Source organism: Suncus etruscus, chromosome 17 (assembly GCF_024139225.1).
Source record: "Suncus etruscus isolate mSunEtr1 chromosome 17, mSunEtr1.pri.cur, whole genome shotgun sequence".
Lineage (NCBI taxonomy): Eukaryota > Metazoa > Chordata > Mammalia > Eulipotyphla > Soricidae > Suncus > Suncus etruscus.
In genome coordinates this window covers 48,101,848-48,114,547 of record NC_064864.1, presented here as the reverse complement: position 1 = coordinate 48,114,547, position 12,700 = coordinate 48,101,848, and the positions used below count along the sequence as shown (strand labels likewise).

General features: G+C 39.6%; 1 protein-coding gene across 1 annotated transcript in view; it reads left to right on the top strand.

The window, feature by feature from the left end:
- Positions 1 to 12,700, top strand: part of CFAP43 (cilia and flagella associated protein 43) — a 119,238-nt gene that overhangs the window by 46,944 nt on the left and 59,594 nt on the right. Inside the window, exons 14-17 of the mRNA XM_049790424.1 lie at positions 1,602 to 1,739; positions 6,092 to 6,264; positions 7,570 to 7,719; positions 10,616 to 10,746. Of these exons, the coding sequence (XP_049646381.1) occupies positions 1,602 to 1,739; positions 6,092 to 6,264; positions 7,570 to 7,719; positions 10,616 to 10,746 (592 nt within the window). The remainder of the gene's footprint in view (positions 1 to 1,601; positions 1,740 to 6,091; positions 6,265 to 7,569; positions 7,720 to 10,615; positions 10,747 to 12,700) is intronic.

Genomic DNA, 12,700 nt, shown 5'->3' with positions numbered 1-12,700 from the left:
GACATCAAAGTGAGTACAAGAGAGCCGGAGCAATATCACAGCATGTAGGGCATTTATCTTGCATGTGGCCACCCAAATCCTTGGCATCCCATCTGATCCCTGGAGATATCTGAGAGTGATTCTTGAGGGCAGAGCCAGCAGTAACTGCTGAACATCACCAGTTATGTCCCTCAAAATGAAACAAACAAACAAACAAAAAAAGTGGCTTACAAGCCCAACCTAAAACTCCCATTTTTAAAACCTTTTGGATGAGTCGAAGATGAAATAGGAAAAACTTCAAACAGATGCCTGGCACACACTTACCTGAACATATGGACAGATAAAGAAGATAAAGTGAACAAAGCTGAATCTGGACAAGAGGAATTACAAACCAGAAGTTCTCCCATTCCAAAGGGAATGTCAGTAGGATAGAGTGTATGGCCCAGTTGTGAGTGGTATGGAGCTAGGATAAGATTCTCCTAGATTTACCAGTAGGCAGGTGGTCCCTGACAGCACTCCCTCTTTAGAGAAGAGAGACTAAAAAGAAGCAGAGGGAAGTATGTCTGAGGTTGGAGTCAGTAAGCAGTTACTCCTGTTGGGAGTTTGCAGAGGAGATAAAAATTGTGGGTGATTGATTGCAAGAGAAAGTAGAATTAAGAATGCAATTTATTAAAAAATGGGGAGTCTGGAGGGCTAAAGAAAAGAAAGCATAAAAGACACGAGAAAATAAAATGAGGTCATTGATAGCACAAGTCCAATAGGAAATTGAAGACACAGGCCAAGATCACATCATTTTGTTCCTACAAAAACACCAGGGCTTTGGTAACAAAGAGAGAAAATTTGGGATGAGAAATATGAGTTAATTTGTGTCTGATGCTATCCATCTTTCATAGTAAGAGGCTAGACAGTCATTGAACAAATGAGGGAGAGGGTCTGACATTGAAGTTCTGAGAGGTGTATTCAGGCAGACTCCCACATCCCCTTCACCATGAGAGTGAAAATAAGAAAGCAGGAAGAAGCCAACACAGTGTTCAGATACCCTGGGCCTAGAAGAACTCATATACCCCATGACCAATACCTGGTTTTCTAATGCCGAAATTTATCCTGGACTGAAAGTGGAAAAACAAGCTACAGTGACTTTCAAGGAGACAAAGCATGTAATGCTGCTGAATAGAGTGTGTATGGCAGCTCTGAAGTCTCTCTGGCTGGAAATAAAGGTGTGCTAGGCTAACCCTACCTTTCCAGAATCATTATTAGGAAACTCTGCCATCTGCTCATTAAAAATGTCCCTCTCAGGGGCCAAAGCAACAACACAGTGGGTAGGGCATTTGTCTTGCATATGGCTGACCCAGGTTGTATCCTTGGCACCCCATAGGATTCCCCAAGCACCACCAGGAATGACCGCTGAGTACAGACCAGGAGTAATCCCTGAGCACCACCAGGTGTAGCACAAAAACAAAAAAGTCCCCATCATGTCGGTTTAAAAGGTAACTTTCAACATGCACTAAATGATTTTGGACCAAAAGTGTCAGTGAAGGCAATGAAAATGTGGTGTGTAGTTGAGAAGCTAAACCTTTCTTTCATTGTGTCAATAATCTCTGTTGATTTTTATTTGCTTTCAGAGGTGACGGAAAACATTTTACAAATATCCACAGTGGCTCTCTTGGAAACAGACATAGTAGAAGTGATGGTCATGTCCTTGCTTCCAAACAAAAGAACCAGGGTGGAAACATTTATTTTGCCCAGAATATTACCACAAGGTACAGGAAAACAAGCAACCAATTCTATCCTGGCCCAGACTAAGCTTTTCCCCACCTTGCTGATAGTATTTTTTCCTCTTAACCTCCGAAGAGGTAAAAGAACCTAAGTGCAAAATAGCATGAAATATGGACTTTATTTATTATCACTCTTCAATATTATTGCTAGATAAGGAAATAGGGGCTGGAAAAGAAGAAAAACAGGATCATAAATACAGAAAAGAAATTGGAGGATTGTAAAGCAGGTAGGACATTTGCCTTGCAAATGGCCAACCCAGGCTCAATTCCAGGCATCCATCCCATTTGCTCCCCTGAGCACCAGGAGTTATTTCTGAGTATAGAACCAGGAGTAATCCTTGAACATTGCTGAGTATGCCCCTTAAATACAAAATGAAATGAAAAGAAACTAGCACTTTTACAAATTTATTTGTCATTTTATGATATCTTTAGATTTGTAGCTTTATGTATATATAGTTAAATCAGATAATTATCTTCATTAATAAAATTATAAAGAGTAAATGAGATACTGTTATGGGTAAAGCGATCTGGTAAAATAGATACCTTTTGTCTTAGATAATGAATTATTTAGGTCACTGTTTTGCAACTATATAATTGCAAAGGATAAGTACTTTTATGTTTTAGTTAAGAATTGATAAAAAAATAATCGTCATTTTAATGCTATGTCCTTCAACTGATGAAATGAACCACGGCCTTACAAAAGACATTTTACTTGCATTTAATATTCAAGTGTTTCCTTTTTTCCCCCTCAATTTGTTTGTTTTTGGGCCACACCTGGTGACGCTCAGGGGTTACTCCTGCTACACACTCAGAAATTGATCCTGGCTTGGAGGAACATATGGATCGAACCCAGGTCTGTCCTGGGCAGCCCCGTGCAAGGCATACACCCTATTGTTGTGCTATCACAAAGGCCCCTCAAGTGTTTCTTATGAAGCCAAGTTTTTTTTTTTTTTTTTTTTTTTTTTTTTTATTTTTTATCTTTATTTAAACACCGTGATTACAAACATGATTATAGTTGTATGATTACAGTCATGTAAAGAGCACCCCCCCTTCACCGGTGTAACATTCCCACCACCAATTTCCCAGATCTCCCTCCTCCCCACCCCCCTACACCTGTACTCGAGACAGGCTTTCTACTTCCCTCATTCATTCACATTTTATGATAGTTTTCAGTGTAGTCATCTCTGCAACTGCACTCATCACTCTATGTGATGAGCTGCATGTCCTGAGCTGCACCTACCAGCCCTCATCTCTCTTGTCTCTGAGATATTGTTAAAAATGTCCTTCATTTTTCTTAAAGCCCATAGATGAGTGAAACCATTCTGCGTCTTTCTCTCTCCCTCTGACTTACTTCACTCAGCATAATAGATTCCATGTACATCCATGTATTGGAAAATTTCATGACTTCATCTCTCCTGATGGCTGCATAGTATTCCATTGTGTATATGTACCACAGTTTCTTCAGCCACTCATCTGTTGAAGGGCATCTTGGTTGTTTCCAGAGTCTGGCTATTATAAATAGCGCTGCAATGAATATAGGAGTAAGGAAGGGTTTTTTGTATTGTATTTTTGTGTTTCTTGGGTATATTCCTAGGAGTGGTATAGCTGGATCGTATGGAAGCTCAATTTCCAGTTTGTGAAGGAATCTCCATATCGCTTTCCATAAAGGTTGTACTAGACGGCATTCCCACCAGCAGTGAAAAAGAGTTCCTTTCTCTCCACATCCCCGCCAGCACTGCTTGTTTTCCTTTCTTGTGATGTGTGCCAATCTCAGTGGCGTGAGGTGGTACCTCATAGTAGTTTTGATTTGCATCTCCCTCACGATTAGTGATGTTGAACATCTTTTCATGTGCCTTTTGGCCATTTGCCTTTCTTCTTTTTCAAAGTGTCTGTTCATTTCTTCTCCCCATTTTTTGATGGGGTTAGTTGTTTTTTTCTTGTATAGTTCTGTCAGTACCTTGTAAATTTTGGATATTAGCCCTTTATCTGATGTGTATTGGGTGAATAATTTCTCCCACTCAGTGGGTGGCCTTTGTATTCTGGGCGCTATTTCCTTTGAGATGCAGAAGCTTTTCAGCTTAATATAGTCCCATCTGTTTATCTCTGCTTCCACTTGCTTGGAAAGTGCTGTCTCCTCCTTAAAGATGCCTTTAGTCTCAATGTCCTGGAGTGTTTCACCTACATGTTGTTCTATATACCTTATAGTTTCAGTTCTGATATCAAGGTCTTTAATCCATTTGGATTTTACCTTTGTATATGGTGTTAGCTGGGGGTCTGAGTTCGCTTTTTTGCAAGTGGTTAACCAGTTGTGCCAACACCACTTGTTGAATAGGCTTTCCCTGCTCCATTTAGGATTTTTTGCTCCTTTATCAAAAACAAGGTGGTTATATGTCTGAGGAACCTTCTCTGAGTACTCAAGCCTATTCCACTGATCTGAGGGTCTGTTTTTATTCCAATACCATGCTGTTTTTATAACTGTTGCTTTGTAATACAACTTAAAATTGGGGAAAGTAATGCCTCCCATATTCCTTTTCCCAAGGAGTGCTTTAGCTATTCGAGGTTGTTTGTTGTTCCAGATGAATTTCAGAAGTATTTGATCCACTTCTTTGAAAAATGTCATGGGTATCTTTAGAGGAATCGCGTTAAATCTGTACAATGCTTTTGGAAGTATTGCCATTTTAATGATGTTGATCCTGCCAATCCATGAGCATGGTATGTGTTTCCATTTCCGCGTGTCCTCTCTTATTTCTTGGAGCAGTGTTTTGTAGTTTTCTTTGTATAGATCCTTCACATCTTTAGTCAGGTTGACTCCAAGATATTTGAGTTTGTGTGGAACTAATGTGAATGGGATTGTTCTCTTAATGTCCATTTCTTCCCTATCATTATTCGTGTATAAAAAGGCCATTGATTTTTGTGTGTTAATTTTGTATCCTGCCACTTTGCTATACAAATCTATTATTTCTAGAAGCTTTTTGGTAGAGTCTTTAGGGTTTTCTAAGTAGAGTATCATGTCATCTGCAAACAGTGAGAGCTTGACTTCTTCCTTTCCTATCTGAATTCCCTTGATATCTTTTTCTTGCCTAATCGCTATAGCAAGTGCTTCCAGTGCTATGTTGAATAGGAGTGGTGAGAGAGGACAGCCTTGTCTTGTACCAGAATTTAGAGGAAAGGATTTTAGTTTTTCTCCATTGAGGATAATATTTGCCACTGGCTTCTGGTAGATGGCTTTGACTATATTGAGAAAGGTTCCTTTTATTCCTATCTTGCTGAGAGTTTTAATCAAGAATGGGTGTTGAACCTTATCAAATGCTTTTTCTGCATCTATTGATATGACCATGTGATTTTTATTTTTGTTGTTGTTTATGTTGTGTATTATATTAATAGATTTACGGATGTTAAACCATCCTTGCTTTCCTGGGATGAAACCTACTTGATCAAAGTGAATGATCTTCTTGATGAGGCACTGGATCCTGTTCGCCAGGATTTTGTTGAGGATCTTTGCATCTGTGTTCATCAGGGATATTGGTCTGTAATTTTCTTTTTTGGCAGCATCTCTATCAGGTTTTGGTATTAAGGTGATGTTGGCTTCATAAAAGCTATTTGGAAGTATTCCTGTTTTTTCGATTTCATAAAAGAGCCTGGCCAGAATTGGTAGTAGTTCCTCTTGAAAGGTTTGAAAGAATTCATTCGTGAATCCATCAGGGCCTGGGCTTTTGTTTTTGGGTAAATTTTTGATTACAGTTTTAATTTCCTCAATAGTGATGGGGGTGTTTAGATATGCTACCTCTTCTTTATTCAACCGTGGAAGGTTATATGAGTTCAGAATGAAGCCAAGTTTTAAAGTACTTTTTGAATCTCTGAATACATTCCATTAAATGTTTATTTTTATTTTGCTTTTTATATTTGTTAATTATGGATTAAAAATGAAAATAGAGGGTTGGAGTAATAGAAGAGTGGGTAGGGCATTTGCCTTGTATGCTGCCAACCCAAGTTTGATCCTGACATCCCAGATGGTCTCCAAAGCCTGTCAGGAGTGATTTCTGAGCACAAAGCCAGGAGTAACCCCTGAATGCCTCTAGGTGTGGCCCCCAACAAACGAATAGACAAACAAAATGAAAATAGAGGCCTAAGTGATTGTACAATAGGTAGGGAATTTACAACTGACCCAGGTTCCATCCCTGGCATCCCATATGGTCCCTGGAATCTACCAGAAGTAATTCCTGAATGCAAAGCTAGAAGTAAGCCCTGAACACTGCTAGGTGTTACCCCAAAGCAAAACAAAACAAAGTGAAAAGCAACCTATGATACAAATTATTTCTCTTCCCCAAATCTGATAGTTTCTGCAGGCCTTGTTGATGAAAGAGGGAAGATGAGCAAAGAGCTAATTCATCCCTTCCTATATGAGATTGACCACGTCCTGTGCTCTGCAGTGTTGGACTTCAAAAGTCACCGACTCTATGGCTTCTGCGCAGACGTGCCATATATCTGCAGCTATGAGCTTCCAGAAATAGTAGGCCAAATCTTAAATATGCTGTCATTTTATTCTATTAGTCAGTGTGATACACTGCATTAATCACATGTGACCCATCTTTTAACATTACTATCCAGTTAACAAATGGCTTTTTTTCCCACAGTAACATAATTTTCTTGAAAGGGATAAATGTTAATACAATGTGTTTAATCCATCAAAGCCACTTTTAAACCACCTCACACTCATATCCATACATCAGAACTGTTAGATAAAATGCAGATGGCATAATAGGTGACTGGCTTAAAAATCTAGAGTTAGAAAATCTATTCCATAAGGATCAGGGACTTGCAAAACTTGCAGGGTTAATGGTTTTAGATGAACTTTGCTATGAAACTCTAAGCAAAGTTGGGCATAACAGACTATGGGGCCAGAGAGATGGTACAGAGCACAGTAAATAGGGCTTTTACCTTGCATGCAAATCAACCTGATTCAATGCCCAGCAGAATATGTGGTTCCCTGAGACTGCTAAGAGTCATTCCTAAGTGCAGAGCCAGAAGTAAGCCCTGAGAATTTCTGAGTGTGACTCCAAAACCAAAAACCAAATCAAGATAAAACAAACAGGATTCTTTTATCATAGTGTCTTCCAATTTCTCCCATAATATGTCACCTTATGCTATGTAGTTCAAATTATCAAACTAATTTTTTTCTGACTCTTCATTCAAACCATTTTTCTCCAAGAATGATGGTATAAGTAAAGTAGAATACATAGAAATTTAGAAAAGGAAAGTATCTTATAGCAAAAATGGGGGACATATCAAGAGAAGCTTCAATAAGGAAATAATATTTGAACTGGACTTTGGAGAGTAAATCAGATTTAGATAAAGAGAAATAATGTTTACAATTTGGTTTTAGGACTGCTGCAGTGGTAGTGAGAGGGGGCACAAAATTGGTGATGGGGTAAAAAAAGATCTTGAGGACAAAAGTCACAGTATATACAGAAGTAGCGAGGAGGTGAGACCTGGGAATACAGGAACAGGACCTGGGAATAGTGACTCATTTGTTTTTGACCTGAGCATGGAGATAGATGAAAATGATCACTAAAAAATTGATAATTAGTATCAGCTAGGATATCTGTTTGTAATGCAAGAGAAGGCATGTCCTAGTTGACTCAAACTTTTATTTGCATGCAAAGGGGAAAATGAAGTATGACTAAGATCCTACCTAATCATTAATTTATTTCCCATGACTTGCATTTATGGACTTGAACCTGACAATCTGTACAATTGAAAACCTGAAGTTTCTGACCCCTACTCTTTTCTATAATGCCATTTCTTTGATTGGCAGGAGCACACTGGCATTCTTATCCTGAAGCCATACCAAAAAAAACCAAGCCAACATTATGGATCTGGCGTACTGTCTCTGTCTCCACATGGATTGTGGCTCTTATCAGTCGCTAAATGTGGAGTTCTGTGTATCCGAGATATTCAGACTTTGGTAAACGTCTCTTAAAATTGGATTATAGTCTCTATAAGATTATTATTGTAGTACAAAAGTATATAGGATTGATATACTAATTTTTTTTTAGTTTTTGGGTCACACAAGCAGCGCTCAGGAGTTACTCCTGGTTCTGTGCTCAAAAATTGCCCCGGCAGGCACAGGGGACCAAATGGGATGCCGGGATTCGAACCACCAATCTTCTGCATAAAAGGCAAACACCTTACCTCCATGCTATCTCTCCGGACCCAAATATACTAAATTATTATACCCCACCACTACCAAAATCCCCACAGCCTTCCTAAACAATCCCATCATCCTTTCCCCCACCCTTGGGAACAAGGCTGAAGAGATAGTACAGGAGTAGGTCATTTGCCTTGCGTGTGACTGACCTGGGTTCAAAATCTGGAATCCCTTGAACACTTCCAGGAGTAATTCCTGAGTGCAGAGCCAAGAATATGTTCTGGGTACTGCCAGGTATGGCCCCAAAACAAAACATGGGATACATATCTTAATCTAAGAAACAAAATACCCTAGAAAATGGATTGGAATTCTTCAGTAAATTGACTCATAACTGACATGCTATTAGACTAATAGCACTGAGAGCATTACTGACTTCAGTATTTTAGGGATATATATATATTGGGTTTTTCGGCCACACCCATTTGATGCTCAGGGGTTACTCCTGGCTAAGCACTCAGAAATTGCCCCTGGCTTGGGGGGACCATATGGGACGCCGGGGGGATCGAACCACGGTCCTTCCTTGGCTAGCGCTTGCAAGGCAGACACCTTACCTCTAGCGCCACCTTGCCAGCCCCGAGGGATATTTTTATGTACTGCCATTTGAGACCTTTAGTTCTCTAAGGGAGGTAATGTCAATCAGTGAAGTAAGATCTACACTACAGTAAAGGGCAGGCAGTCATCTCAGCCATGGTACCCATAGGTGGGTAGCAACCTGACTCCAGCCTCTCTTCATTATGTGTCTTGAAATTTCACTAATCCTGGAATCAGGTCACCTCTTTTGTTCTCACCCTAGAGGATTCTGGGAGAGTCAGTGAGAAGAGTGTTTGGTAAATGATATTGGAAATAGTATTTTGGTGGGTTGTTTTTATGAAAATTTCTAGGGATTAGTTGATTGTAGTCAACCTGGAAGGCCTCAGGCATGCTATGACCCTCTTTCCAACTACTCTTCATAGGTGATGGAATGTTGCCCATCTCAAGACCTGCCTATCACTTGCAGATTTCATTCCACCAGGGCTCTGATCACCCTGAGTCCCCTGGCTCCCAGACTGGAGAAAGTGAAACTTATTTTCTTTCACCAAGTGATGGAAGGTTCTATTGTGGGGTCTGAGACAAAGTTGTGGTAATCATCACCAAGATAATATAATTGGTGATTATAACCTAAGGACCAGCTCCACCTGACACTACTACCCAGGCCCTGGCCTTGAGCACAGTGTTCCCTGCTCACCTAAGCAAGAAGCGTTTCTTTGCACAGGTGGGTGGGCAAAAGGGACATTACCTGGAGATGAATTTCAAGTGACTTTTAAACTGATTTGCAGAGCCTAGTGCATCATCTCTTGTCCAAAGGATCTGTGGTCTATGCTACAACTGATAGGAGCTTGACATGGCAAGACAGCAGAGTTGGTTTGGCTATTCTTCCAAACAATGAGGTTATAGTGCTATAGAATATAGCAGCCAAGTACCCTTCAAAAGAGAAGAGAATATACAGGGGCCGGAGTGGTGGTACGGTAGGGTGTTTGCCTTGCACGTGCTAATTTAGGATGAACAGCGGTTCAATGCCCTGTTGTCTCCCCAAGCCAGGAACAATTTCTTTTTTTTTTTTATTAGCCAGGAACGATTTCTGAGTGCAAAGCCAGGAGTAATCCCTGAGCATCACAGTGTGTGCCCCCCCAAAAAAACAAAACAACAACAAAAAAGAAAGAATATATAATCACCTACAAATAGTACATGAATAAAATGTGTGCTATGTAGCTATGATGCAGAATGAGGACACTTAAAAAAACAATGTGATGGGCAGGAGGGGACCAAAGACAGGTTGTTACAGAGAAAAAGCAAAGTACAAAATATATGTATATACAAAGTAAAAAATAATTGCACACAAAATTATTCTATAATTTATATGTGATTATACTTACATAAATTTGTTTCTATGCATAAAGAAGTAGGGGAGGATATTAAAGGCACTACTACATTTATTTCTTTGGGGAAAAGGTTGAGGAATAGAGACAGGAAACATTTTACTTGCCATTGAATAAAACTATTTCTTTTTTTTTTTAATATGGTAAACTGTCTATTTCAAGAGCTTTTTAAACCTTATGACTGAGACCCAATACCACCCAAAAAAACCACAGCTAATTAAGGAGCTTAGACAGTCAAAATGAGGATGAGTGATGTGCTTTGTTTGAGCTCTGAGAAGTTTAATCACATCTTCCATCTGGAACACATTCATCTCCATTCTCCTCATATACTCATCACTCTCTCATCATTCTCAGTCTCCTCACAATACTCTTTGATTCTTGAAGGCATTCACACTCACTCCACTATACTTGAGAAAGGCCATTCCTTTACACTGAGACCTGTAGAAAATCCATTCACTACTCTGTATGATTTTCAACTATAAATTGATGGTGACAGTCCTCTTTTTACTATACACTACAAATGGGAAAGTGCACATCAATACTGGTATAAATGTCTTGAACTAGAAACTGTCAATGCTATGTTTTAAGGAGGCAACTTCCATGCCAACTAAAATGTACTAAGACAATAGAAAACCATTCCCATAAAGGAATAAAATCTGAATAACCCAGGTAGGAACACCACAGGCTAGAATTGCATTTGTAATTTTCTGTGTATTTTTTCTTCTAATACTATGAAGGAAACATTTGCTCGGTATCGGAGTCATTCTCACCAGTCTCGTGGAATTCAATCAGTGAAAATGTCTTTAGATGGACAGTATATTCTGGTTAATGGGATGAATGATGGCACTCTGGTTTGCCTAAGATGGAGGTATGTACAGCATACAGCAAGCAACTCCTCTGGGATGGTGTTTAAAAACAGAAGTTCTGCTATAACTTGGGCACCACAAGGCCAACATAACAGTAGACAGCTGCCATTGAAAAGAATTTGTTGTGTAAGGCTTTTGCCTTGCACACAGCTGACCTGGGTTTGAATCCCATATGGTTCCCTGAACCTGCCAGGAGTGATTTCTGAGTGCAGAGTCAGGAGTAACTCTTAAGCACTGCTGGATGTGGCCCAAAGATGACAAAAGAAGAGAGATCCCAATAGAAGAATTTTGATATGCTCTGAGGGAGAATGTGCATGGAGAAGGCACCAGTGTGAATGAGAAGACAAATAGATCAGGAAAAGGATAAAAGCCTCTTTTATGACATTTTAGTAGGAACAGGTAGGCTTCAACAGGCTAGTTTCAACAATCAGTTTATTGGATAATGAGCATAGAGGCTGTTCCTTTTTGTACTTAGGATGACTAATGAAGAAACCAATGGCCTTAGTATGAAAGTCTAATGAGGACTGAGGCTGAGGGCTCCAGGTAGGATTGGTTTGTACCTGAAAGTTGGGCAAATTGGTTACTTGTTCTCTAAGAATTGCCAGTCCTGTGGATACTTTTCCTCCAGAAAAAGAGGTCAAAGCACAAGATAGATTAATGGTTGCTGGGATGGGGGGTGGGTGGATGGGAGTAGGAATGGGTTGAAGGTAAAAGGAGTGAAAATGGGGAGAAGAAATAAAATGGGGAAAAAAGAATGTGCATAGCATTATACCAACTCAGGTACTTACTCACCTTACTCTTCTACTAATGAAGAGTAAAGTGATAGCCAGGAGTGATGCCTGAGTACACCAGGAGTGATCTGTTATCTAAGCCAATAGCACAGTTGAGTGTGGCCCAACCATTTCCCCTTACCCCTAAAAGAGCATAGCAGGACTTGACCTTCCCAAGTTAACAGACTCTTGGCCAACCCTGACAGGTCAGAGGCCACACTCGAGTCATGGCTCAGGATGACAAGCTCAGTGTGGACACAAGATAAACTCCCACCCATATGAAGCTCCAGAAGACCTCCCTGGCAATGGGGAAGACTCTCACAATGACATAGGAAAGAAGCACATGAAACTACAAAAGCAACCAGTGGGTGACGATTGTAATCTGAAGACCCAATCAGTAGTAATCCCCTCTGCAAGCTCTCTAAAGTGGACTTCTGAGTGAAAATGCTTAGGATATTCAACAAGCTCAAAGAAACAATGGGATGTACTGCCAATAAAATATAATAGGATATGAAAGCAAAAATGAGAAAAATACAGAAATGATAAAATTGAAATGAAGACATAAATTATGAGAATTTGTGGGACATAACAAAAGTGGTATGAAGAGGATATTTTATAGCTTTGCAAGCATTTATGAGAAAGAAATAAAGGGTCTACATAATAACTGGAACAGTTTAAGAAATTGGAAAATGACCAACAAAATGAGCTACAAGCAGGCAGGCAGAAGGGAATAATAAAACAGATAGCAGAAATTAAAGAACTGGACACCCAAGAAATGATCCAAAAGGTTAATGTTGCTTTTTTGAAAAAATAAAAATATCAATAAATCATTAGTAAGACTAACAAAGAAAGAAACTTAATAAACCAAATCAGAAATGAAGGGAGGCAGAGTGGTGGCACAAGTGGTAAGTGCCTTGCAAGCAGCTAACCTAGGACAGACCATGTCTGAGCACAAAGCCAGGATTAACCTTTGAGCGTCACCAAAAACAAACAACAAACAAAAAAGAATGGGTGGGGGGGGAGGGATGTCACAGCAGATACTACAGAAATTCAAAGGGTAATCAGAGATTTCTTTGAGAATCTGTATGCCACAAAACAAGATTTTCTGTACTCCTATAACCTCCCAAGATTGACCCAAGATGATATGAAATACCCGAAGAGATCTGTCACTATTGAAGAAATTGAA